This window comes from Colletotrichum lupini, chromosome 3, assembly GCF_023278565.1.
Source record: "Colletotrichum lupini chromosome 3, complete sequence".
Taxonomy (NCBI): domain Eukaryota; kingdom Fungi; phylum Ascomycota; class Sordariomycetes; order Glomerellales; family Glomerellaceae; genus Colletotrichum; species Colletotrichum lupini.
Window position 1 is genome coordinate 6,795,580 of NC_064676.1, and position 26,271 is coordinate 6,821,850.

Here is a 26,271-nt window from a genome sequence, read left to right on the forward strand (position 1 = left end):
GAAAAGTTATTTAATAAAAAAGCTACTTAAGGCGACGGTAAAAAACTAGTTACTTAAGCGGTTCTATTAATTAACGTAGTTTAACATAGTAAACGTCGACCTCTCGTAAGTAGTAAAGGGCTACGATTACTTAATTCCGTGCGGTATTTAAGAATCGCCCCCTTTTTTATTTACTTCTATAAGGTTAATTAGTACGAATCTCCTATCCCGTGCGGTATTAAGAAGTCGTCTCTTTTACGTAGCGAGATACCTTACCGATCTACGATAATAGAATTTAATTACTAATTAGTATTAGTATCCTTATTATAGGGTAGTTAGTTCGAACCGTAGTTAATAAAAAGATTAATTAAACTATATAAATATCTGCGTAGGTATAAAAAGGAGGTTCTAACCGTAGGTTGGGCTAGCTATAATAATTAGAAATAGGGCCCCTAATTAGCCCCTGCGCAGTCGGCTGTATGCCGCGGTCGAATTAGACTTCCAATCCGACACTATCATTCAAGCCGTTCAAGGAATGTATGCGATTTGGGTCACCTGCCAGTGGGATTGAACTTGACTAATTCCAATCCATAAGGTTTCTGTTAGCACAACTTCATCTAGATTCGCTACAAGGAAAACGCTCAGCCAAAGCCGTCAAAGAGGCACTTCGCAAATTTTCTAGCGGTTCCGAGGCGTACGACGTTGCGTATGAGAATGCCATGGAGCGCATCGAACGACAGCTCGAAGACCAAATGTCTCTCGCAAAGGACACGCTGTCCTGGATATGCTGCGCTCGAAGACCACTCGATACCGTGGAGCTACAACACGCTCTCGCCGTGGAGGAAGGGACGACTAAACTAGACGAAGACAACCTCCCTGAGCTAGAAGATATCGTTTCAGTCTGTGCTGGTCTAGTTACGATTGATGAAGAGAGCAAGGTTATCCGTTTGGTTCACTACACGACCCAGGAATTCTTCGAGAGGACGAAGGAGCGTTGGATTCCTGAAGCGCAAACGCTCCTTGCTAAATCTTGCGTTGCGTATCTTTCTTATGACAAATTCAGGGTCACCTATGAGGAGCACTTCGAACGGATGTGGATAAATCTAGAAAAGGAAGAGCAAACTCAGCTATTACAGTCTCGACAGGATCGACATCGGCTTAACATCACTGGAGATCCATTGTACCACTACGCCGCTTCCAACTGGGGTTATCACGCGAGATACATTAATCACCCAGACCAGGGAACACTCCTCTTCCTTACCGACAGAGCATACAATGATGTGCACTGTTCATCAGCCCGTTCTCTCCTGTTCAATCACAAGCATTTATCCAATTTCGATTCAGTGCCGATGCCTCAATTTCTTCATGGGCTACATCTCGCAGCATATTTCGGTCTTGCTAGAATCTTTGAGCTCTTAGGCGGGACCGATAAAGTCAGCGAACTCCCCTTATACGTGAAAATTTTACGTGCTAATTTAATTGATAGGATAATCTGAACCTCAAGGACAGCTGCGGTTACACGCCATAAGTCAAAGCACCCAGTTATGGGCCCCCCTTTTGGGCCCCCCATTTACACCAATAGTACTACTTTTCACTATAGGTCTAATAAATCGGCTGCTCAGTAATAAATTTCAATATTTCATAGTTAAATAGAAACTTATTTATATTTTAATAAAAAAAATACTATATTACGTAATACTACTTAATTAAGTAGTTTTATTAAGTTAAAGTTAAAGTTTTGAAAATGTTAGTGTTTATATATAAATTACTAGGCGACACTAACAATTCAAAAGCTTAAATAACATTTATAATTATAGTTAAAAGAGAAATATAAAACTATATCTATACTATTTATATTTATCTCTAATCGAATATATATCTTATACCCTACTTTTATTATATGATTACGTAATATATTCAGTTTTAAATTCTCCTATATAAAATTTACTATGAGGAATCTTTAACTTAGTATTACTAAGCTATAAAAAATTATAAAAATATAAAAAAGCTATTTGTATGTAGTTTCTATATATAATTCTAATATATTATAATCTTAGCTTCTAAAAGAAAATAACTCTTAAGTAATTTATATTCTAATTATTACTTCTTAACTATGTGTTTTTTAAAATGTATATATCTAATATGATTACGCAATACTAAGTTGGTATATATTACTAAAAGTATAATAATATAGAAGTATAGTTAAATGTATATATAAATTAATTTTAGTTATATTTTTATATACTAAGTAAAGCTAGTTATATGTATAGTATAAAGTAGTAGGTTTTGGTATAGCCCTACCAAAACTAGGGGGCCCAAAAGGGGGGGGGGGCCCATAACTGGGTGCTTTGACTTATACATATGCCATCTGGGGGGGCGACGAAAAGTTTCTGGATTATCTCTTCGCACAAAGTGGGCTTGAACCCAACATGGAAGTCAAAGATGGATTATTTGATCTTTTCAGCATCGCTTTAATATGCGAAAATGAAACCGCTGTCCGTCATTTGATAGGGATGTATCAGAGCCATCACGAAAGGAATTGGCTGCTGGTTTTAATTCTTGCTATAAAATGGGGCAACGTTCATATTTTCAAGCTCCTAACAGAAGCAGGCAAGGTTGATATCGATGTTTTGGAGCGGCATTGGGCCAAGCGCCTCGCACAAGGAAACGAGTTCAAGTTGACTGTCACGGAGAGGCCATTTTCACTTCTACAACAAGCAGCAGAAGAGGGGCGGATTGAGATCGTCAAATATCTTGTCGAGACACAAAAGGTTGACATTAAGACACAGAATTCGCTCGGGGGTACCCCCTTTTCCATGGCCATCTGTAGGGGGAACTTGAAAGTAGCACAATATCTGTATGATACGGGTTTGGTCGATCCAAACACAGCGATTGACAAGTGGGGAACGCTACTGCACTATGTTGCAGGTCACATCTTGGTGAAACCGCAGTCAGTACAATGGTTGCTTGACGGGGGAAAAGTTGACGCCAGTCTTTTCATAAAATCGAAGTCCGGGGAAACGCCGTTAGATCTTGCCTTGAGGAAGTGGGGGACGGGAGACCCAATACCCAAAATGATTGCGGAGAGAATGACATTTACATCAGGAATAGATTTCCTGGAGGACCTGTAGGCGACGAGGAGTGCAGGGGTCATAGAATATGCCACGGATAGTTGATAGAATCACGTAGCACCATCTTTGTAGAACGCATCACAATTACCTACCTGCTGACCTATCTTGAATCCGCTCCTGACACAATGCTGAGAGTTGTCACGGTGGAAAGGAGAGGCAACCTCGAAGATGAGGCTTATATCCATGTCGACCTGCTTGTGAGTACATGCCGATGGTCGCAGCATCCCCGATCCCTTCTGTGTCCTCACACAACTTCTTGCGTGGGTTCAAAGATTGGGAACTTTTGGCGAGCCTATTTCGGGGCATGACAGGGGTCTGTCACGACGTTCGTTTCAGGAGGCGTGCGTCTGGACCCGTATTGCAAGATCCTCCGCGCGTCTAAAGGTCAACATATTTAGTACGGCACGTGGAGATGGGTGCCAATGAAATGAAGAGACTGTTAGGACCCAGATCATGACACTATTTGCTCCGGCGGACTCCTCAGATCGGCTGTCGATAACAACACCTTGATGGAATTATGTGAGTGGTTCAATCATCATGGTTCGTGATATTATTGCATATTGATATAATACATCGTGGACGACAATCTTCTGCCTGGGTATTCAACAAGAAAGGGAAAATAAGAGTGGTTGGTGAGACAAATGAGACTAGTGACAGCAGTCATCCCATCTATGCCCGAGTACAGCGTGTGTGGTTCGCAAGGTCTGGTTCGGAGGGTCCATCATCCGATCCTTGGTACGATTTATCATGGGTTGATCCCAGCTCGAAAAGAATGTCGCCGTATGCTCTCGGTAGTGACCGTATTGGCGTGCCACGATTTTACTTCAGTCCGGGCACTTCTCAGCCGCGGTACCCCATCTCGGGTGAGAACCGCCCGTCAGGTCCCCTCTCCGCTCGGGGGAGCTGACCCGGCTGCGGCCGGTAAAAGTTGTCGGGGTTATATGGTCGATAGCCGTTGTTGTTGGCGGTAGGCTGGTATCCGATATTGATAGACTCCCGGTACGGACCCTGTCCAACTTCCTGGTACATATCATACGTGGAAGCAGGATAGGGCACCCTCGCCGTCGAGACCGCTGTCGGCGGCCGTCGTTGCGCTGTGCTGATCCTCAGTGGCGCGGGTACGACCGGCGGCTCATTAATGGACTTTTCGTAGTAAAAGCTCTCCGCTTGCATGTTCCTAGTGTTTCCAATAGGATCATTGTTGCTGGGCATATTGGGAAGAGGCGGAACCGCAGCAATCGCGTTCGTCGTCGAAAGATTCGGTAAAGGCCTGGCGGAGGATGCGTCCACCCTAGATGCTCTGTCGGTCTTGAATTGCTCCATCATCTGCTCTTCCATCTCCTTGGTGGTACGGTTCGCGATCTTGGTCTGTCTGAAGGTTGTGACCATGGCGCGCTCCATCTCGCGGGTGCTGCGCTTTGGTTGTCTGAGGATGGCGGACTCTCTTGGGAGGATACCGTTACCGCCTGGTGGTGTGTTTTGCGTCATGTTTGTTGCTACGGCGGCGACCTTCTTCTTCCTCTTGTAACGTTTTACGCCGAAGATTACTGCGCCAATGAGCAACCCGATGATGGCTGCGATCCCTGATTAGGTTTTTGGGCTACCTTAGAAGGCGGGGGTTTACAACGACTTACCGACAACGGCGAAGGAGACTCCGATCGCGAAGCCACGGTCTGTGCCATCAGCGGGCGCAGCTGACGCCGATGGCGCGTTGGAAGCCTCGACTTGTGAGCTTGGTGGGAGAAGTTCCGGCTGTGGTGTTCCGGACGCGGCATTTTCAACCGGGGGCGGCGGCAGATTCGTTGAAGGAGTGGTTTCGGCGGCGGGAGGAGGAGGCGGTGATGGTGTTGCAGGCGGCTGACTGGCAAGCGGAGGATCCTGCGGTTGGCGGGCAGGAGGATTCGACGGTGTCGCGACCGGCGCCGGTTGTTGCGCTGGAGCCTCTTGAGGCGGTGGGTTAGAGGGTGGCGGCGCTCCGGGAACAAGAGTAATAAAGCCTCTTGCGGGCGGTAAGCTTGCCGGCAATGCCGGGTTCAAGACTGCCGACGGGATCGGGGACCCTTGCGCCGCCGGGGGTGGGAGTGACGGTGCGGCCGGGGGTGGCTGCACACTCGGGGGAGGGGCTGGCGTTGCTCCGGGTGGTGGTGTTACTGCTGGCGGAGGCTGCTCTTCTTCTGAATCGCTGCTCGAGTCGGATTGCTGGCCTGGCGGTGCGCCTGGTTGTGGTGCGTCTGAGTCGCTGGCTGATGATGCTGCGCCGGCTTGGCCGCCGGCTTCTGAATCGCTCTCGGCTTCCTTTGCAGCGCCGCCTGCAGGCCTCTCCTCCTCTTTTTCTTCTTCCTCCTCCTCCTCTTGTTCCTGTCTCTGGTTGGCGGGTTGGTTAGGCTTGGCCCCCTCTTCGTCTTCCTCCTCCTCTTCTTCTTGCTTGCCGCCGGCTTCTTGCTCCCCGTCTGCTCCCTCGGCTTCCTCCTCCTCAGTGGGTGGTGGTGCTGGACTTTGTCTACGGGCCAGATTGTGACGAGGTCTGCCAGGGAATTTAGGCGCAGTTCTTCTCCTCCGCTGCCTGTTTATACCGGTTAGCGACCCTCACTGAAAGACTGATGAGAATGCTTGGTTGATCCCGTACCTCAGAGTAGACCAAGTCGCAGTTGCGTCCATCGCTACGAGCCTTCGCGTCTTCTGCACCTGTCCTACAAACCAGTAACGAAGTAAAATCGACCAGCGAGTGAGTGAAGGAAAAAGCAGCGCAGCTGCAAATCTAGAAGAGAACAACAAGAAAGGAAAAACGACGCAAGCGCCGCATGAGAAACAGAGTCACGAATCCCCGAGATGTTGGACAGAAGCAGAGGCAGAAACAACAAGAACCAAAGCAGACGTCACGACGGGGTGGGCGGCATTCGCTTCATGTTATCAATTCTCGCCGTGTCGATCATCTCGCTCAACCCCACGGACGAGTTCGGAGACATCCATGCAAAAATGTCTCCCACATCAAACAATTTCCAAGAAGAACGGGCAAGGGGGGTTCGAGATGTGCCTTTCTTACAAGCTGCGGATTGCTCAGGGACTCAGGGACAGTGGGCACCGGTCTTTGGTGCGACAAGCGCAGGCGAGGGAAAGCTCCGGGGGACGCTCACACGAATAGACCCCGGACTCCAGAGGCGGCTTAACATGACTCTGGCGCAGCCGCTAGAACCATCAGCCATGTTTGCACAGTTCTAGCTCCTCCTCACCAGCCTCAGTGCACCGCACAGTTACACCCAAGGGGTCAAGGAGGCCCGGACAACGGGGAGCTCCTTAGCTGGCAATGGGACTCTGGAGCCTCTGAGAGGGCAAACCGCGAACCACACCGATTCCATGTTCGGAGGGTTTCAGACGGACCCCGGCCGCTGTCACTCTGATGAGCCCGCCGTGCCGCACCAAAACCCTCGGTCGTGTTTGACGCGTTTCTTGGCGGCTTGGCCCGGAGGCGCCCTCTTTCTGGTGTCTGAAACCACCGAAAATGCGACTGCAAGCAAGTCATGGATAGGCACGAAGAGTTGTTGGCAGAGTGAGATGCTAAAGTGTGCCAGTTTTTCACGTTGGTACACAAGAAACTCCACCCCGGCGCTTCGAGGACGGAGAGAATTAGAAACATGGTCGGGGGGCCTTGTCCGAGCCTGGAAACATTTTCCGTCCCTTCTTGATTGCAGCGCCGATTGCTGTTTTGTCTTCTCAGCTCCTCTCTATTCCTCGGTGCAACTTCGTATTCCTTCGCCGTAGGATCGATACTGCGACAAGAGTATTTCGAGGCTGGATGCGACTCGCTGCTCTTCATCGCATAAGTCTAGCACTGAAGTGTGCATGAACCCGTCCCAGCCCAACAGCGCAACTTTTGGCGAGCCCAGAGCCCATTTGCTTCAATGCATGGCGGTTCAGCTACGGAACAGTCGCGATCGACGCAAGGACAAAATCAGGCTCAACCTACCTGTAAACAAACAAGTCAACTTTTACCGACACAATCGTTGGGTTGCGGACAGACAGCACTTTGAAGAGAAAGCCTGGCCTCGGGACATGGGCCAACTCTCCGTCGAAGGGGTGTTGCGTGGTAGTATCCGGGGTAAGCTCTAGCTCAACCTCATCCACAACGGGGTCGACGATGAAACTGGGAATGCATGGGCACCTGGCAAACATTTTTGTCGGCTCCTCACCTGACAATGACGTTGCCCTCTACAACTCTGAACGCCAATAGCATTGGCAAGCGACGTGCTTTCTATTAATACCATTAAAAATTCCTTCATCCTTTTGGCGCTTAAACGCCGAGCGCTTGATCTGCGTTCAACTCGAGTCGAGGTTCGGTTCGACTAGCTGTTCGGCTCCAATGTCCTTTCGGCTATATAACCCTCCGGTCCGTCAGAGTCATGCTTCATGTGACTTGCTCTCTAGATCCGCGAATAATGGACTCTTGGCTGTATGAGTACGCGAGCCACCTTTCTTCTTTCCAACATCGACTGCGATCTTGATGAGTTTTGTGCCTCGATCAACTGACGATAGCCGGAGACAACGATACGCACGCTTAGACAGTAGCGGCATATTGTATCGTCCATGCTCCTGAGTTTCTCACTAATTCGGGTTTCTGGGCCATTCCCATTCTTCGGGACTTGGCTCCGCGTTGAGTTGAACGAGATCGAGGAACATTGTCGTTCCGAGGGCCAAGGTCATCACAGTGTCTCGCCCCGGTTACACATGGTCTCAACAGATGATCAGCCAGTCGCATTTCTTCCGGGACCGTTCGCTTTCGAACCTGAGCCGTCCGAAGATAATGCACAGGCTAGCAAGATGAGAGGCTACGGAAGTCGTGCTTTGTGGAAAGAAGTCCTCCCCAAGTCTGTTAAGTACGTATCGGCCGTATGCAGCACTACGGAGTAGACAATTCTTGGCATGGAGTTTCATATGGTGCTTTTCGGCCGCAATTGATTACTATTGTGGTAAAAGGTTGGATGATTGCTTCACTTCTTCGATAAGGTGAGTTAGTAGCTTCGAGCACAGCTGGCGGCCTGCCGCGAAGAGGCAAGTACTTGTGAGGTTCTGGGCGCATCAAACTGAAATAATCACAAGCGGTGGATGTGGATATCACCTGCCTAAGTGCCGACTTACAATGAGCAACGTAGTAGCCACACGTACTCGGCCGTTCAACGGTAGAATCGCAGATCTGCCCTACGGTTGAGAACATGAAGAGGACTTCCATAATTCGTCTCCTGACTGTGCTGAGAAACCTAAACTCAAGGGCTTCAACCCTTAAATCCTTCCTCTTTGCCTACCCAGCTCATAGTAGATCTCATCGTTGACCACCGGCCCGAGGGTAGCTCGTTTGAAATGACCCAAGCGAATGACGAAGCGTCATTTCACAATCAACTCAAGAAAGGTATCCCTCAAGGTTCTCAAGGGTCCGAGCCGGCCGTTGGATCCATCTTCCATGCTTTCATTAATTCTTTTTTCCTAAAATGGCGAGGCGTTCTCGGGATATGGTCCCGGTCGTGGTCTTTTCAGCCAATCAGAGTGTGACCGATGGTGATGACGGCCCCGGTGACAAGCCAGCCAATCCCGTGTTGTATCCCAGGGGGCATCGTCAGAACCCGGATGGCCCGTCGTACGCATGTCCTACAGAAAGCAGAGCACAAGAAGATGATTCAAGGAGACGGTATGATGGAATGATGGAATGATAGCTAGCGCTAGTCGGACACCTTGATGGCAGTCGATCAGATAAGACGGGATTTGAGTTGTTCAGATGATGGGAAAGTTCATATAAATATCCAAATATTGTAGCTCAAGATCGATAGGATAATTCCAAGTTTTTCAATTTTCAATCTTTACCAGTTTTACAGAGTTGAAGGAGAGCCGCGGATATCTACAATGGGCAAGAAACTCTCAGCATCATCAACGAAACCCAGAACGGGTGCCGTCGTTGTGCCAGCCACTACGCAACCAAAGCTCACCGACGAGGTTCCGAAGCTTGTCCGCCAGGACTCAGGCGTCGATATCACAAAGCCGGGCCAGGGCAAACCGCTACCAGTCACCCTTCTCTCAGGCTTCTTGGTAAGTCCTGATCAACATATGTGAGCGATCGAGACATGTGTCTAACAGCTGGATTACAGGGCAGCGGAAAAACGACACTTCTACAGCATATCCTCAAGAGCGATCATGGCCTTCGCATTGCGGTCATCGTCAACGATATCGGAGCGTAAGTTATTTGCTATCTACTCTATGTATTAGTACTAACTAGCTGCCCCATACAGTGTCAACGTCGACGCATCCCTAATCAAAAAGAGCCACCGCCTTACAAAGACCGAAGAAAAAGTCATCGCCCTACAGAATGGCTGCATCTGCTGTACTCTCAGAGGAGACCTTCTAGAAGAGCTCGTCAACTTGTCCGAGCTCCATGAGTTCGACTACGTAATTATCGAGAGCAGTGGTATCAGCGAGCCCGAACAAGTCGCCGAGACCTTTGATGCCCGGCTGGCAGAGCAGATGGGTACGATGGGCGAAGGACCCGAAGGATTGGATGAAGATACCATGAAGTTGCTCAAGAGGCTGTGAGTCCCATACCCTCGGGGATTTTGTGGCCGCGATCTTACTGACGAATGCTGCTCTTCAGGGCTGATGCTGGCGGAGTTGACAAGTTCGCTCGCCTTGATACGACTGTCACTGTCATCGATGCCTTTACGATCTTCAACGATTTTCACACTAGCGATCTGCTTTCTTCAAGGCGGGACGACGTCGTGCCGGAAGACGAACGGACGGTATCTGACCTGATGGTTGACCAGATTGAGTTTGCAGATGTGATCGTCCTCAACAAGATTGATATGGTATTGAAGATTCTATGAGATACACTACCTTCATGGTCAGGATGTAATTGCTGACTGCGAGCAGGTTACCAAAGATGATCGCGCCCGCGTGTTGGATTTGATCAAGAAGCTCAACCCACGAGCCAAGATCCTGGAATCCAGCCACAGCAAGATCGACGTCAAAGAGATCGTCAACACCAACACATTCGATCTCAAGGTCGCTCAGTCTGGTGTTGGCTGGCTGCAAGATCTGCACGCCATGACAGTCCGCGAGGTAAGATTCCATCTGAAGCTATCCACTTATACATCGCAAGATAAAATATGCTGACACTCGATGCTACAGGTCAATGGGCGTAAGGCAGTCACACCAAAGCCAGAGACGGAGGAGTACAACGTCCGCAACTTCATCTACACAAGGACACGGCCATTCCATCCTAGACGTCTCTGGTCTCTACTGTACGACAAGTTCATCTTGCAAATGGAGGAGCCCGAAGGCGATGAAGACGAAGATGCCATGGACGAAGATGATGACGCTGACATGAGCGGCGAGGAGGCCGATGAGACGGAGGATGAGGAATGGGAAGATGATGACTCAGAAGCGGACGAAGCTGATGACGAGGATGCTGACATGGAAGATCCCCTCGAGCCTCCCTCTAACGAAGTCATCCTCGCCAACAAGACTGCCAACCCCCTCTTCAACCGGCTCTTCCGCTCGAAAGGAGAGTTCTTCCTCGCGACGCGACCGCACAGGGCAGGAGACTGGTCTCAAGCGGGCGCGATGCTTACAATGACCGGCGGTCGCCCGTGGTTCTGCACGCTTGACCCTGGTGACTACCTCACCGGCGACAGCGAAGTGGACGCCCTTGTCACGCACGACATCAAGAAGGGCGGCGAGTGGGGTGACCGCCGCCAGGAAATGGTGTTCATCGGGGAGAAACTGGACATCAAGGGGTTGGAGGCTGCGCTGGATGCGTGTTTGCTTAATGACGAGGAATGGAGGAAGTGGCAGAAGGTGATGAGGAATAAGAAATGGGACGATGAGAAGAAGAGGGATAAGTTACAAGACTTGTTTGACGATGGGTTCCCGGACTGGACAGAGGACGGGGAGGATCATGAGGGACACGATCATGCCTGATGGTGGATTCAAATTGGTTCGAGGAAGAGATAGACAACACAAAGTAAAAGTTATAGATTTGCTTCAGTCTGAGTTATCAAGTGAGATGGTAGTTACGATTATCCACGTGCATGCTTACAAACCTACGATACTTGAAGAGTTCGACTGAGGCGACGACGGCCGGGGAAAGCAGAGTGGGAAAGTGCGCTATCTGGAAGATCGCGTACGCACGGCGGGTTGTCAAAATACGGAGCCTTCTGTCAGCTCATCTGTCAGCAATGGCTCTGTTGATTGAAAGCAATATCAATAGTATAGCCTCGAGACAGCAGATTCTTGGCTAGAAGCTGGCAACGCCTAGTGTGTAGTAAATGAAGTAGAGTTGTCAGCGAGAGTGATGAGACGAGCTAAAATCTGGGCGTCGCAGCACATGGCTTACGTGATTAATCAAATAGATTGGGCGAGTAAGGAAGCCGGCGGGTTGAAGATTTTCGCGATAACTTGCTGCTGGAAATCGCGACATACCAGCACTCGTCCGCTTGGCAGAAGAATATACGAGAGACAACGAGATCCTTTTGGGTCTTTCCATACAACGCAGGTCTTGGTACGGTCTCATCGGGTGCTCACGTCAACTCTCGAGTCGCCAATTTCGGCTCATGGGGGCGGGACAATCAGGCCAGCAGACCCACCGTGCTACACTGCCCGGAAGCCGATCGTTGGCGTCAATGAAGTTGAGACAACCGTCGCAAGTCAGTACCGCGCCCTCGGAGCTGATAGTGGGATCGTCAGTCCAACTTACTGCCCAGTCTCGGGCACCGCTCCGTACGGTCGCATCGCGGAAAGCACGCACGGCACGTTGGGGGCGAACCGATGCTATTGCTAGGTTAGGTGACTGAATCGAGTTGCTGCGATCATCATTACTTAATTCGTCCCGTCAACACTGATATTGACTAGGAAGTGCAGAAGTGGCCCAATAAACCAGTGTCGGTGGATGCCGAAGAATCTGTTGCGAAATATCAGGGCGCAATCGTCCACAACGACGATCTTGTGTGTAGACGGAGCAGAATCCGAGTATTTCGGGGGCGTCGACAGATTCGATCGAATAGGGAATCCCACCGGACGGCTCAGCCATGGAGCCTGATATTAGACATAAATCGACTATGGGGACGGCTTTATTTTTCTCTGACGGGCATGGCCCCCCTTTCCGATGGAGACTGGCTTGGACAAGAGGAGAAACAGGAGAAGCATGACCGGAGGGAGCGGTTCTTCTTGGTCTGACTAAGAAATCTCGGCGGAGTTGCATGCCTGATTCAACTGGCATTTGGCTTCTGGAACGTCCGGACCAGCGCCGCTAGACTCGCTGGATTGGTTCTTAGCGAGTGCTATTATGTTATCTCGGCAGGGCGGCACTTAACGATCGCACTTTATTTTCACTTTAGTTGTGAAGCGCTGGGTTCGACTAGTAAGCCGTAATAACAACATTTGTCGGGGTTGATGCTGGTCTGGCCTGGCCTCTCTCCTTGGCCATCACACCGCAGCAAGAGAGGAGAAACTGCAAAACTTCATTCAAGCTCCAGGTTGATCCAAGTCGTCCACTCGGCTTTGCGTGCCGAGTTTCTGTTAACGACTGCTTTGCGACTGGGAGCTGCCGCCAAAGAATTGAAAATGCACCCAAGCGCCGTCCTCCTTTTCTTCTTCTTGGTGGGGGGCTTTTCGTCCCGTGTAAATTGATCTGCGACAGGGAATAGCCGCCAGCTGGAGGTTTTCTTCCTCGCTGCGCGCCCCTGGACCCAGGTTTCAGGTGAATCCCACCACGGCCGCGTCGATCAGGAACCAGAACTGCCAAAACAGAGTTCAGAGTGGCATAACCTGCTGGGTGGGCACTACACTGTTTTATTAAAACTGTATTCTTGTACTTGTGACTCAGAAAGAATTAACTTTCTTCGATAACAAGGTACTTAGAGTGGCATAACCTTTCTCGCGGGATCGCTCTTGAGACGAAAGCTACGCATATTGACTTTGGGGAAACGCTCATCTATGATACTCTTCTCGCGGGCTCAAATGTTTTTGTAATGGCTTTGTAAAGACTTTGAATTCCGGGATGCGCGGAACTGGCCATACGGCATAGTTTCGAGTATTCGCCAGGTGAAGAAAGTCCAGAACTATCAAGCCGAGAGCACAGAGTACCAATAAACGGGTATTGACAGGCAAACCGGGCTTGTCGACCGAAATTGACAGCACCAAGTTCGCCAACGGCCAAACCCCGACAAGCCTTTCACGCCGTTACGGGCATGCAGGCGCAGAAAGCCGCCGGCGGCTAGGACGAATAAGGGCGACCACTGTGGATGTAGAACAATCTACAAGCGACCGATTCGGGGCTTCGACCAGCTCGGGCCAGGTTCACCTACAAGGGTATGTGCTGCAAGCGAGCTGTGAGTTTAGATGAACAGGAGCAGAAGGGGAATCGGCGCATGAGCCAAGCTTGGCGACTGTATTTCCACAGATTTCGACAACGTGGGCGGCTTGTGAGCAGCCCAGGGGTCAATGTCGTCAATCGTACTCTAGTTGCGACCCCAATCCAGGGGTGTTCGCCGGCGTCGACGACCGTGTTTGGTGGGAAATGGATCCCGCGTACATGTTGCTCCAATGTTTCAAACGAAGAGCACTTCGACCAAATCGTCACTGAAGCCTACTCCTATCGTGTGATCCTGGTTGGACGAGGCAACAAGGTCGAGCTCCTTTGGTCATCCTTGCCCTTTCACCACCCCTTTTCGCGTCCATGATGCCTGGATTTTTGTCCAGATGAGGGTAGTCTGCCATGATGTGGGGAGAAATCTCATCAGCAATGTGGGTGGGATGATGGATCATGGCGGCTGACAGTCTTTGCTTCCCATCCTCTTAGTGCGCTAGGGGTGGTGAGATATCTTCGATATAAGACAGCCATTTCTTCTCACCATTTTCATCTTTTCTCTATTCTCTATTCGTTCTCAACCATCGCTGTGTCTTTTGTCATTGTACAAACCCCTTTCTTTCTTTTTAGAAACTTCACTTTCATTCATTCCCTGGTGGAAAATCAATCTCTTCATTTTCTTCCTGTCCAATCTTTCCAACCAACCGGTCTTCACCAAACCAAACCAACCCACAACACAAAATCAAGATGCGCTCCTTCGCCTTCCTCGCTGCCGCGGCCGTCGTGCCCCAGGCTATGGCCCACTACGTCTTCCCTACTCTCATCGTCAACGGTGAGCAGACCGAGCGCTACCAGTACGTCCGCGAGGCCAAGAACTCCAACTCTCCCGTCACCGACGTCACCTCCGACGGCATCGTCTGCAACATTGGCGGCAACGACGACGATGTCCTCGCAAAGACCCAGACCAAGGCCGTCAACGCCGGTGACGAGGTCGGCTTCATCGTCGAGAACGACATGGGCCACCCCGGTCCCCTCGCCGTCTACCTTTCCAAGGCTCCCTCCGGCGTCGCCTCCTACAAGGGTGACGGCGACTGGTTCAAGGTCTACGAGCTTTCCACCTCCAACATCACCGAGGCTGGTCTCCAGTGGGCCACTTACGTCAACAACGCCGGTATTCACAACTTCACCTTCACTCTCCCCAAGGAGGTCCCCACCGGCGAGTACCTGATGCGCGCTGAGCACATTGGCCTTCACGGCGCCGGCACCAAGGGCGGTGCCCAGTTCTACATCGCTTGCGCTCAGATCTCCGTCACTGGTACCTCCACCGAGACCCCCTCGCCCGTCGTCAAGTTCCCCGGCGTCTACACCGGCGAGGAGCCCGGCCTGTTGATCAACATCTACTACCCTGCCCCCAAGAACTACACCGTCCCCGGTGGCCCCGTTGCCTTCTCCGGATGCGAGGACCACACTGCCAACCTTCTCGGCCAGACCTCCGACGGTGACTGCACTGGCTCCGATGGTGCCACCACTCCCACCACCCCCACTACTCCTACCACCCCTTCCACCTCCGCCGCTCCCTCTGCAGGCATCCCCGACTACAACGGCGGCAACAGCACCAGCCCCGCTGAGCCCTCTGCTGCTCCTACCGCTGCCGCTGGCGAGGGTGACGACTGCGAGAAGTCTGCTGCTCGCCGCCGCGTCCGCTCCATGCGCCGCAAGCTTGCCCGTGCTGCTTCCTTCTAAAGCGGTCAAGAGAGTTGAGAAGTTGGAAAAGTTTTTGGACATAAACCCCTGAGCTATGCTGTCACCACTTGGTATTAGCAGTGCTCAACACATTATTCTTGTATATACATATGACTTAAGACACTGGATGTAAATGCGATTAGATATCGGGCGATCCTTTGTACAAAGGCGTCCTCATGTTTGAAATATGAGAATCATTCGCATGAAACCTTCACTTCCCATCCTTGGGTCCTGTGAACTGCCCACACCTGACTTTGGAAATGAATGTGCTCAAGGGGTTGGCCATAGTACAACAGTTGACCTGGTCAAAAGTTCTGTCACACAACTGAGCCAGGCAACCACCTGCTGCCAATGATTCCCCTTTTTGTTTGAAGGAAAAAAAAAGAAAAAAGAAATGACTGATCTAGGTTCAGATGCTACAGCTCACCATCCTCACAGTCTTCATCTTCATGGGCGTTAGTCAAGAGGTCAGGCTTTGATCGGGTGTAGCTTGGAGGAAAGCTTGGAAAAAGGTATCGGATGACTGACTGATACCAGCTTGAGCCTGCGTCTTGACGCTTGTGAAACCCCTTGAAGCCGGTGTCTCCAAGCCATGATGGGGATATACTTGAAGACTCAATCAACATTCTCGCAATTGAGCACATGATCTTCGTTGTGTAATGCTTTGAGCAAAGTGTCTCAATCTATCATGTAACTTTCCGCACATTTTCCTCTGACATGCGTATGAGTATCTGACCGAAAACCGGGCCTTTTCGTGGCTTAGTTTAGGAGGCATTTCGTGTCACTCACAACTCACTTCGTAACCCCCGAGGCCGGTTCTAGTTCGTGGCACCATAAGATGTTCCTATCACCCCTTCCAATCGCTTGTAAATACCTGGAATGCATTCAATCTTCTTGGAGCGGTTGCGGGAACTAACATGAACATGCAATTCTGCACCAGACTGCGACATGCCTCTTGTAACGCAAAATGGGCAAGTGTTCATGCGAACATGATCGAAGGCCTTGATACTTCGGGAAACCCTCATTCTGATGACTTCAGCTGCTATGTACGTACATGTAATCACACATCAAGTTGTGAATGCAGCAGGTCTCCATAATTGCCATAAAGTCTGGGTATCAGCATTGGTCTCCACTGGTATTGGTAGCATCGCAAACATATCATTCCAACTCATCATTCACTCGTCAAGAGTTCATCATCGTTGCTTCGCTCTTCTATGCAAAATGGGTTCAAATATCATTGTTCCATACCAGTATATGCCTCTACGGAGCCCGGACTCGATTCGCATCGTCGTCCTCGACCCGGCTGCGGATACCCAGTCTCCTCTGCAATGCTCCTTAGAGCAATATGACAAAGCGGAGCAGATGAAGAATTTCGGCACAGAAAAGGATTTTGAGGCCGTCTCATACACCTGGGGAGACGCACCACCGTCTTGTCAATTGCTTATTGATGGTGCATTCTCTTTCGACATCAGCCCGACAGTCGATTCACTCTTGAGAGCTCTACGGCAGCCGTCCACAACCAGATCTCTTTGGATAGATGCGATTTGCCTCAACCAGCAAGATACTGGCGAGAAAGCGCAACAACTTCCTCGCATGGGTCGGATCTACAAAGGAGCGAAAGAAGTCCACATATGGCTCGGTGACCCAGACGACAAGACAGCAGCAATCTTTTCTGCTATACGCATGATGCAAACCATCCCGGACACAAAACAAGTGAAAATAATGGCTGAAGCAACATTGAAAATAACTAAGAGCCAAATTGGGGCCGATCACATCCTTCAACTCAAGCGTTTCCTTTCCCGGCCTTGGTTCTCGCGCCGTTGGATTATACAGGAGGCATGCCTAGCCAAAGAGGCCAAAGTCCACTGCGGAACATCCTCTCTAGGTCTGCCTTGGTTTGTCGCCGCTGCTCGCCAGCTGGAATGTGTCGAAGAGCTATACGGGTTCCAGTACCACTACCGGATCCTGATGATGAAGAGTCTGAGCGAAGAGCGGAAGCCGATCCTCCAGCTGCTCTGGAACTTACACGCTGCTAAATGTAGGGAGCCAGAAGATAGAATTGCTGCGTTGTTCGGTTTGATACCAGACCATGAGCAAATCATGGACCAGCAAAGTTATCTCGATCTTCGACAACACTGGACAGTTCTGTATCGAAGGCTCGCACTGGCGATGTTCCGGCGTGGCCAGAAGACTGCTTTGCAGATGCTCCTTCACTTGGCTGAGTTCGGGCCGCTCAATGAATCTGACGACTATTACCCGTCGTGGGTGCCGAATTGGACCAGAGAACGGCGGAGGAATCTTCCATTCTACAACATGAGCAGCAATGTCGATGCCTTTGACTATCCCGAGAAGCCTGGCTTTCCAGAGGTTGCTGTTGTCATGGACTTGGAGCGCGCCTCCACATTCGCCTTGCCACCTGTTAACCCCGTTGGAGACGAATGGGTTATGCAAGAGATCCCCGGGGCAACACCAAATTGGACAGACGACCGTACCACGCGGTTTTTGTTTAAACAGGACCGAATATTCATTCGCTGGTACGATTCCTCGGGTGGCCCCAGTGGCCGTACGGTCAATTATTTCATGTTCGCGGATGCACCCGACGAATACCCCGAGTCTTTCTCTCCGTTGCATAGTCTCGCCAAACTCTGGCACAAGTTCTTCCCGCCCAGCTTCCCATATGCAGAGGGCGACTCGGACAAGATTGAGACCATTGCTATGCTATTCCATACCATTTTACGCTTTCGCAACCCCACCAAGATACCGCCTGAGGAGAGATTCATCCAAAATACCCTCAAAAATCTGGGCGAGCTACAACGACACAAACTCTCCTTGGACCAGGCCAAGCTCATAGACCAAATTTACACAATGATGGAAGAAAATGTTTTCTTCAGTCTAGAGCCGCGGGATCTCCCGGAAGACCTCAGCCCTTCATTCAGGTCTCGAGGTGAATACGGCTTTGGTCCTCGTACGCTCTTCCCTGGGGATATCCTGATTCCGGTGTGGCGTCTGAAGGAGGATCCCGCGAGGCGTTCGTGCATCATGCGACACGACGAGACGGGACGACACATGGCCACTATGTTGGTGTTGAGGATCGAGCGCGGACCTGAAGACACACAATATTCCCCTATACCTTTTTGTGCTCCGATTGACCCAGCTACTGGAGTCCCCAGGGAACCCCCGCATATAAAGCGGATGAGGTATCCGAAACGGAGTAAGCCTTACCCTGTTGCAGGACCCAAAGAGTCAGCTCCAGAGAACGCGGCTGCACCTGATCAGCACAGAGTGGTCGGAAAGCCGGTCAGAAGAGGTCGTGTCATTGGCATGGCGGTATGTATTACGTCTGATGGGACGAAGCGATACGCTGAGCACGACATCCGTCTCGAAGGGGAAATGCATAAAGATCTGGATGTAGATCAGCCATGCCTCATTGAGTTGTACTAGGCGCTTTTCTAGAGCGCGATTCTTCTGGCCAACCTCACTCTTACATTGTGTTACATGCGTCACAACGCACTACTACATGTAAACATGTAATATAAGTCTACTAGGTGATTAAGTATGTGCAGCGCGTGCATTCTAGAATGAGGGAGTCAGATACCCACTTTATCCAGGTCGAAATGAACTGATTGCCTGACAGGTGCCATAATCATCTTTTGTTGCAGTCATGAGAAGTGATCAGTCGATAAGAAACCCATCGACAATTGTGACAATAGCTCCAAAACCACCTAGCATTGCCTTACTATGAGGGGATGTAAACTTGTCTTGATGAGAAAATCGCTTTGTCTTCCGATGGCCCGATATGCAGATCTCGTAGATCTCGAAACTTGCAGACACTCTTGCATCGAGAGGCCGTCAGGTGCATTCCCTTAGCTGAACCACTATGCAGCTGGAAGAATCTGTCAACTAGACTAGGTCTTAACCTCTTATCTAAAGAGGCGCCAGACAACTAGCGGTTGATGATTTGAAAAACACCACCCGGAGCCGCAATGGGGCGGCAATGCGGAACCGCAACGCCGCAACGCGGAAATGTGCTTTACGGACTTAGCTTCCTTTGCCCCGGATTTCTCATGCATGATCCCGCGCCTTTCCCCGCACTCAACCCCCACCGACGCTGATGTGCAAACCAAAAGGTACCCGGAACGATGGCCCTTTGACTCTTTGGCTGCTGGCATCGTGGGATGAACGATTCAAGCATGTGTGAAGTCTTTCGAGAGAGATGTAGATCAAATCAGATCATTTCAGATGGCAGTATGCATTCCATCCAATGCCCAAACCTTTGGGTCTCTACCAAAGCTTGGAGCAACCTCGCATAGTCTCTAGATCTTGGGGGACCAACCATCCCTTACCAACCCTGCGACCTCAAGTGCGGAGAAGCTCCGTCTTAGTTGACGACAAGCTGCGTCAACGCCCCTCAGTCTGGGGTAATTCGAGCCGCCGGCGGGTCCAAACAGCCCGTATCAAGGCAGAGTTCAAGCTAATCCATCCAAGCAGAGCGCGTCCAACTTGGCAGAAATATCCTGAAGCTCTATGATTTGCCCGCTGGATCAGCCTTGAATCCCCCAGTTGCCCCGTTCCCCCGCATTCGAGGAAGCCGGTTGCGCGCTATCGTCTGCAACTGAGAGACAATGTGCGGCCCTTGGCGCCTCTAAACTCCACAAAACCACTACGGATGGGAAAACTGTTGAGAGCTAAGGCGGCACAGCAGGACGCCATTACTTCGTGGACTGTGTGCGACAGAGTTTCATTTCTTTGCCCGATCTATCCCCGGAGGACCCCCTCAAAATGCGTTGTCGCGTCAAAAGCTGTCAGGTGATGTCACGACTCAGCCCTCCGGTGCGGAGGAAGGGAAGCTGTCACTGGGGATGAAGATCTCTCGTCCTGCATAAAGTCTCCTTTGCGACCCTCCTTTGAAGGCATTCCCACATCAATCCTCCCCAGAAGCATCTGCAGGCAGACCATCAAATATTACAACACCACCTTAGACCAAATACCTCGAAACAATGGCAGGAACCTTTCCGCGAAGCGAACGAATCGAGCCGGGCTCAGTCAACCTCCCACCCCGCGAGTATCCCCCATCTGTTCGCTCAACATCGGTTGATGCGGGGAAGGCCGCGACAGATGTCATCAACGCCTTCAACGCTGCACTGAACTCCAAGGACTACAACAAGCTCGCACAACTCTTCGTCGCTGACGGCTACTGGAGGGACCACCTAGCGCTATCATGGGACCTCCGCACCCTCAAGGGTAGGGAGAAGATCCAGAGCTTCCTCAGCGAGGCGTGCCGGCTCAAGGAGGTGCAAATCGATACATCCACGGCCTACAGGGCACCTCACTTTGCGCCGCTCGATGCTCATGGCAAGGTCCAATGCCTGCAATACTTCCTCAAGGTCAAGACGGATGTCGGACCTGGCGAGGGTGTCGTGCGCATGGTTGAGTCTGGCGATAAGTGGGAGATCTTTACATTCTTTACGACCCTGCGCGAAATCGCGGGTCACGAAGAGCCTACTCGGCACCGACGAGAGAAGGGTGTTGACCACGTCCAGAAGCGAGAAAGCAAGAATTGGAAGGAGAAGAGCGAAGATAGCGTCAACTACGTTGATAGCGAGCCTACGGTGGTGATTGTCGGTAGGCATTTTGACCTCCGGCGTTCAGCTTTCCATCAGATGATACTGACAGTGATGTAGGTGCCGGCCAAGCTGGTCTCACGATCGCCGCTCGGCTGAAGATGCTCAAAGTCAATGCCCTTGTTGTAGACAAGCATCAGCGCATCGGTGACTCCTGGCGCAAGCGATATCACCAACTTGTCCTCCACGACCCAGTTTGGTACGATCACCTACCGTATATCAACTTCCCAAGCCACTGGCCCGTATTCACGCCCAAGGATAAGATGGGAGACTTCTTCGAGGCGTACGCCAGCCTTCTCGAGCTCAACGTCTGGATGTCAACAACCCTCACAAAGTCGTCGTGGGATGATTCAAAGAGGCAGTGGACCGTCACTCTCCACAGGCAAAAGCCCGACGGATCCAAGGAAACTCGGACTTTGCACCCTCGCCACGTCATCCAGGCGACGGGCCACTCTGGCAAGATGTTCTTCCCTAGTATCAAGGGCATGGACAAATTCAAGGGAGATCGCCTCTGTCACAGCTCCGAGTTCCCGGGCGCCAGGCCTAACTCAAAGGGCAAGAAGGCTATCGTCGTTGGTTCGTGCAACTCGGGTCACGACATTGCACAGGATTTCTACGAACAAGGATACGATGTCACCATGGTACAGCGTAGCTCAACCTCCGTCGTCTCCTCAAGTTCAATCACAGACATTGGTCTGAAAGGCCTCTACGACGAGGACTCACCCCCAGTCGACGACGCCGACCTGTGGCTGTGGAGCTTGCCCGCTGAGCTCTTCAAATCGCTCCAAGTCGGCACCACGGAAGTACAAAATGCCAACGACGCCGAGCTCCTCTCAGGCCTCCAAAAAGCCGGCTTCAACCTAGACATGGGACCAAGCGGAGGCGGCTTCTTCGTCAAGTACTTCCAGCGCGGTGGCGGCTACTATATCGACGTCGGATGCAGCCAGCTCATCATCGACGGCGAGATCAAGATCAAGAGCGGTCAGGAGATCACAGAGGTTCTCCCCAATGGTCTCAAGTTCGCGGATGGCTCGGAGCTTCAGGGCGACGAGATCATCTCCGCGACGGGATACCAGAACATGCGCACCGAGGCGCGCAACATCTTTGGCGACGAGCTCGCCGATCGTGTTGGCGATGTGTGGGGGTGGGACGAGGAAGGCGAGTTCAGGACCATGTGGCGGCCAACGGGGCACCCTGGCTTCTGGTTCATGGGCGGCAATCTCGCAATTTGTCGGTACTACTCTAAGATTTTGGCATTGCAGATCAAGGCGGTGGAGGAGGGGATCGATCAGAACAAGAGCCACACTAAGACTTTAGGAACGGCGGGAGGTGTTCCCAAGCTGTGAATGACTTGTACTGCTTGCTGCGTTTATTTCAGGCGTAATGAAATACCTTTCTGAAGCTCTCTCACTTGAATCCGTTATTACGGCCATTCTCCTGCCTGCTGTTTTCACCGTGGCTATCGGGCCCTTATCGCCGTCAACAACCGCGCAGCGCCGGTAACGGGCGGATCAGAGTGGGGCCGGTCTGGATCAGGTATTCCGGAGAAAGTGTGACCGTGGAATCGAAACTCGGGATATTCTGTGACCGAACCATGGGCTGAAATCTTGTTTTGTCTGTTACTTTACTTGTCTATACATCTTTGAGCTTAGCTATGGGCGACTTTACTGCCCACATGGTCTGTGTTGCGGGCTTCAATGAATTCATCAATCTTAACGGCTCAAATCGGATCCAGGGTCGAAAACTCAACCCTTAGAGCCATTAGGCCCCAGCTCTTTCAGTTCATCAGCGGCGGTTCTCCCGGATCATCGATGCTCTTCAGGCTCAATTGCATGAGTTCTGATCAAAGTCAAGCACTCCCAAGCTTTAACTGAATGCTCACATGGCCCGTGAGGCCCTCCTGAGAATTGCGATTGCAATCAGCAAAACATCGGCAGAGTGGTGATCTGCGATTTGCAGCATGGTTTCGGGCGGTATTTGTGGATATCTTCGCCCATCCCTGGTCAATATTTATCCCCAGCTACAACCTTGGCCCCCAAAAAGCCCTCGATTGTGGAGTAACGTCTCTTTTGTTTCTTTGGCCTGACCGCTAGGTCTCACGACTAACGAGAAGAGATCGTCACTCTAATGGAACTGCTGAAAGTTGCCGCATTCCCTATTGGGACTGAATGAAGAGTTTTGAAGACCAATTAGTCGTTCTGAACGCATTGCCGTCTCCTTCAGGACAGAGCTAGGCCAATGCTGCTGGCTCATCTGTTGATCTATCCTCATCTGATGCAACCTATCATGCTCACACAGTCGTAGGCGTACTTGTCGAGTGCATACATGGGCTTGGAAAATCGGCAACTGCCCCTGTCAATATTTATTCACTACCCTGCACCTGACAATCTCGACGGTATTCAAATTATACTTCTGGTGTTTTTTGAATGACGAAATCTGACCTTGTTCTCTGTCTTGATAGGGCTTATCAATGATTTTGGCACAATGATCTCCCCCGCCTCCGTAGCAGCCGTCCTTTCCGACGTGGAGAAAAGATGCCTGTCGTCTGTTCTCAAACTGCAGTTGATCGGCACTTGAATTGCGATCTCGAAGGGTTATTGCTCACTATTGAACTCTGCCAAGATCACAAACTCACACATGATGGCTGATACTGCAGTGCGAAAATGTCTCAACGCTCAAAGAGCTCCTGATGTTCCTGCATTTGCTGATCAATCTTTCCCAAATACCACGTGGACTTCGCGTGTCTGCGCCATCGCCGAGCTACGGATACAGAGCTGCCCAGGACGTGCGCGTGAGGCAGGCCTCCAAAAGCGACCGTTGACGCTAGCAACGAGACCAACTCACAGACATTTGATCCAAGGCGCAACTCAAAGCGTGCCGTCGGGTGGGCGCCCGCCCAGGTTGCACGCACGAAATGAGCCCAGCGAAAGAAGAAGTCGGTTTGAGATCGATGATACACACTGTTGCTAGTGCCGACGTTGAAGGTTGCACGGTCGGCCGCGATCTGTGACAGCTCCCGGTGCCGACTCAACGGCGTCGATATTTAGTATTCTGCTTAGTCGGCGGCTACACACAAACGAGGCCAAGTCCGCCTTCTCAAGCCACCGGATCTTGCGGGAGTCTTCATCCGAACATGCAAAGGCCACCCGAACTGGCGACAGTCCGCTCTTCACTCCAAGGTTGCGTCGAATAAAGTTCCGAGACTCGGCTACGCGCAGGATTCGCGACAAGCAGTCTGGTCGCCGATTGGTACATTTCACATATCGCGCTACGCAATCCATTACTGCTGGATTCAGGGGCAAGTTCGGGCCCTATGTTCTGCAGCAATCCTTCAGACAGGCATCTAGCGATCTGTAACCCAGTTGAGACTGCAGCCGCAATTGGACAGCGAGTGCGTCCGGAGCACCTCCCCCTCCTCGTGAAGTTGCGGCCATGTCGGCCTGCCACCTTGCGTGTCGAGTCTGTTGGAAATCGGGATAGCGGTTGTATAGATGGAGGGTTGGCCCTTGCATCGAGACGCTTGGCGGAATCTCATTCCCTTCCCCGGATTGGTTTCTCATGGCTTCATCCTGGCCGACCCCTGTCAGAGTTGCCTCAAGGGCACCAATACTACCCCACGGAAGATCTTGGGCCATCGACTAAGTGACTAGTGCGCGCTCTCTTCCCACTCAGCCTCTATTGCGACGTTCAACCGAGTGGGAGTATCCATGTCTGCAGAGATGACCCAACAAGTCGAAAATTGCACCACTGCAGGTAGAAACACGGCTTGTGGCTGCTGGGGTTTCGATCTGAGGTGGGCAAATTTCCCAGGCGAGGTGAGAGAATACAATAAGGATGACTGAAGGCCTCTGCTCTTCGATCATAGAAGGAGACTTGTTTCTTCTTCTTGGTTCTTCACAACTCAACTCAAATTACGCCACTTACGCAAATCATCTGGAGGTCCGTTAAACATGGCGGCGAACGTCCTGGTTAGGAACCTCAATGCGATACAAGAGACTCAACAACAGGCCTCCGTCAGCACCGTCGACCATGCCCTCGATGGCCAATCCCGATTTGGAGAGATAGTGGCTATTCTGGCTGTTGGATCCGTTCTGTCGACTGCGGCGGTCAGTCTCCGGGTTTACACCAGGGTTAGGATGCTGCGAACTTTTGGGCTGGACGACTCGGTGATGGTGGTTGCCCAGGTGAGCAATAACAACATCTTCCTGATGCTAAGACTTGCTGGCTCATATCATTACTTTCTCAGATGTTCCTTATCGGATCAGCTGTTGCCATTGGGCTTGGTAAGTCCATCTGATACCTCACAATCTAGAGTCTCTTACTAACGACAATGAAGAAAGCAAATGGGGTCTTGGCTTTCATTCATGGGTTCCTCCACCCGAGGACTACGTCCCATACATGAAGGTAAATCCTATCGCGATCAACTCACCCCCGAGTCTATACTCACAACAACATCAGTCCTTCTACACCTCGATCATCGTGTACAACATCGCGACCTGCCTCGTCAAGATCTCCATCCTATTGCAATACCGCCGCATCTTCGCCATCGACATTATGCAGAAGTTGACGTTGTGGGGTCTTGCCTTTATGATCTCGTGGACTGCCATGCTCTCCTTCCTTCAACCAATGATGTGTCTTCCCGTAGCCGCTTTCTGGGATCCGACCATCGAAGGCCGCTGCATAGACTTCCTTGCCATCTGGTACACCATGGCCGGAGTCAACCTCGTAGCCGACTTTGCCATTTTCAGCATGCCGATTCCGGTCATCAACTCACTGCAACTTCCTCGCAAGCAGAAGCGAATGTTGCTCGTTGTCTTCTGTCTCGGATTCTTGTAAGTCTTCATCCATACTCCCCTGATATTTATTGTTCTAAGTCGTCTTTCAACAGCACATGCATCATCTCTGCACTCAGAATCCGAACCCTCCGCGTTGCTGCAGATACAAAAGACCCGTACTGGGATAATGTGGACGCCGCCACATGGTCCTTCCTCGAGGTCGCCATCGGCATCCTGGCGGCATGTCTTCCTACCCTTCGACCGATATTCGTTACTCTGCTGCCACGCCTCTTTAACGCGTCTTCACTGCAGTTCAGGAGTAGTGGCAGGCCATCGAAATACGGTAATCCGTATGCTCAACCAAGCGAAGGAAACAACAGGGCCAGTTTTATGCACGGGCTGGGATTCCACCGCCCTATGAGCAGCACAGAGGGGTTGAATCGCCAAGACGGAGTTGAAATGTCCGGTCAAGAGAGCGAGACGTCGGCTGAGTACACCGTCAGCGTTAGCACAGGAGCACCCGAAAGCCTCGACAAAATGTCTCGGGTGAAGAGCAAGAGAGACAGTGTGATGGATGGCCAGCATATCAGGGGGCATATTCGGACTACGACTGTGGTGACTCAGGAGGTCACGTTCGAGAAGCCCTCTAGTTCCAAGTCTAACCCAGACCAGGATTAAGA

At 51.1% G+C, this 26,271-nt stretch overlaps 10 protein-coding genes across 10 annotated transcripts; 7 read left to right on the plus strand and 3 right to left on the minus strand.

The window, feature by feature from the left end:
- Positions 1 to 3,950: 3,950 nt before the first annotated feature.
- CLUP02_06777 (uncharacterized protein) lies at positions 3,951 to 5,768 on the minus strand (the record flags this gene model as incomplete). Its single annotated transcript, XM_049285774.1, has 3 exons — positions 3,951 to 4,684; positions 4,745 to 5,673; positions 5,737 to 5,768. 3 exons carry the CDS (start codon positions 5,766 to 5,768, stop codon positions 3,951 to 3,953), a joined length of 1,695 nt encoding a protein of 564 aa, XP_049142917.1.
- Positions 5,769 to 6,832: 1,064 nt separating this feature from the next.
- Positions 6,833 to 7,341, minus strand: CLUP02_06778 (uncharacterized protein; the record flags this gene model as incomplete). The annotated part of the gene is made up of 3 exons (XM_049285775.1): positions 6,833 to 7,004; positions 7,075 to 7,251; positions 7,298 to 7,341. The coding sequence occupies 3 exons, from the start codon at positions 7,339 to 7,341 to the stop codon at positions 6,833 to 6,835; spliced, it is 393 nt and encodes a 130-aa protein (XP_049142918.1).
- A 1,658-nt stretch (positions 7,342 to 8,999) lies between these two features.
- On the plus strand, positions 9,000 to 11,066 carry CLUP02_06779 (CobW/HypB/UreG; the record flags this gene model as incomplete). The annotated part of the gene is made up of 6 exons (XM_049285776.1): positions 9,000 to 9,182; positions 9,242 to 9,327; positions 9,383 to 9,679; positions 9,742 to 9,952; positions 10,017 to 10,205; positions 10,275 to 11,066. 6 exons carry the CDS (start codon positions 9,000 to 9,002, stop codon positions 11,064 to 11,066), a joined length of 1,758 nt encoding a protein of 585 aa, XP_049142919.1.
- A 122-nt stretch (positions 11,067 to 11,188) lies between these two features.
- CLUP02_06780 (uncharacterized protein) lies at positions 11,189 to 12,174 on the minus strand (the record flags this gene model as incomplete). The annotated part of the gene is made up of 5 exons (XM_049285777.1): positions 11,189 to 11,302; positions 11,370 to 11,399; positions 11,482 to 11,653; positions 11,732 to 11,915; positions 11,982 to 12,174. The coding sequence occupies 5 exons, from the start codon at positions 12,172 to 12,174 to the stop codon at positions 11,189 to 11,191; spliced, it is 693 nt and encodes a 230-aa protein (XP_049142920.1).
- A 59-nt stretch (positions 12,175 to 12,233) lies between these two features.
- CLUP02_06781 (uncharacterized protein) lies at positions 12,234 to 13,748 on the plus strand (the record flags this gene model as incomplete). The annotated part of the gene is made up of 7 exons (XM_049285778.1): positions 12,234 to 12,314; positions 12,581 to 12,722; positions 12,784 to 12,918; positions 13,129 to 13,225; positions 13,281 to 13,474; positions 13,546 to 13,567; positions 13,625 to 13,748. 7 exons carry the CDS (start codon positions 12,234 to 12,236, stop codon positions 13,746 to 13,748), a joined length of 795 nt encoding a protein of 264 aa, XP_049142921.1.
- Positions 13,749 to 14,199: 451 nt separating this feature from the next.
- CLUP02_06782 (glycosyl hydrolase family 61) lies at positions 14,200 to 15,195 on the plus strand (the record flags this gene model as incomplete). Its single annotated transcript, XM_049285779.1, has 1 exon — positions 14,200 to 15,195. The coding sequence occupies one exon, from the start codon at positions 14,200 to 14,202 to the stop codon at positions 15,193 to 15,195; it is 996 nt and encodes a 331-aa protein (XP_049142922.1).
- Positions 15,196 to 16,416: 1,221 nt separating this feature from the next.
- On the plus strand, positions 16,417 to 18,636 carry CLUP02_06783 (HET domain-containing protein; the record flags this gene model as incomplete). The annotated part of the gene is made up of 1 exon (XM_049285780.1): positions 16,417 to 18,636. One exon carries the CDS (start codon positions 16,417 to 16,419, stop codon positions 18,634 to 18,636), a length of 2,220 nt encoding a protein of 739 aa, XP_049142923.1.
- Positions 18,637 to 19,072: 436 nt separating this feature from the next.
- Positions 19,073 to 19,811, plus strand: CLUP02_06784 (uncharacterized protein; the record flags this gene model as incomplete). Its single annotated transcript, XM_049285781.1, has 4 exons — positions 19,073 to 19,090; positions 19,174 to 19,365; positions 19,442 to 19,613; positions 19,684 to 19,811. The coding sequence occupies 4 exons, from the start codon at positions 19,073 to 19,075 to the stop codon at positions 19,809 to 19,811; spliced, it is 510 nt and encodes a 169-aa protein (XP_049142924.1).
- Positions 19,812 to 20,192: 381 nt separating this feature from the next.
- CLUP02_06785 (uncharacterized protein) lies at positions 20,193 to 22,162 on the plus strand (the record flags this gene model as incomplete). Its single annotated transcript, XM_049285782.1, has 2 exons — positions 20,193 to 20,817; positions 20,877 to 22,162. 2 exons carry the CDS (start codon positions 20,193 to 20,195, stop codon positions 22,160 to 22,162), a joined length of 1,911 nt encoding a protein of 636 aa, XP_049142925.1.
- A 2,604-nt stretch (positions 22,163 to 24,766) lies between these two features.
- Positions 24,767 to 26,269, plus strand: CLUP02_06786 (uncharacterized protein; the record flags this gene model as incomplete). Its single annotated transcript, XM_049285783.1, has 4 exons — positions 24,767 to 25,000; positions 25,063 to 25,099; positions 25,153 to 25,648; positions 25,729 to 26,269. 4 exons carry the CDS (start codon positions 24,767 to 24,769, stop codon positions 26,267 to 26,269), a joined length of 1,308 nt encoding a protein of 435 aa, XP_049142926.1.
- Positions 26,270 to 26,271: the final 2 nt, after the last annotated feature.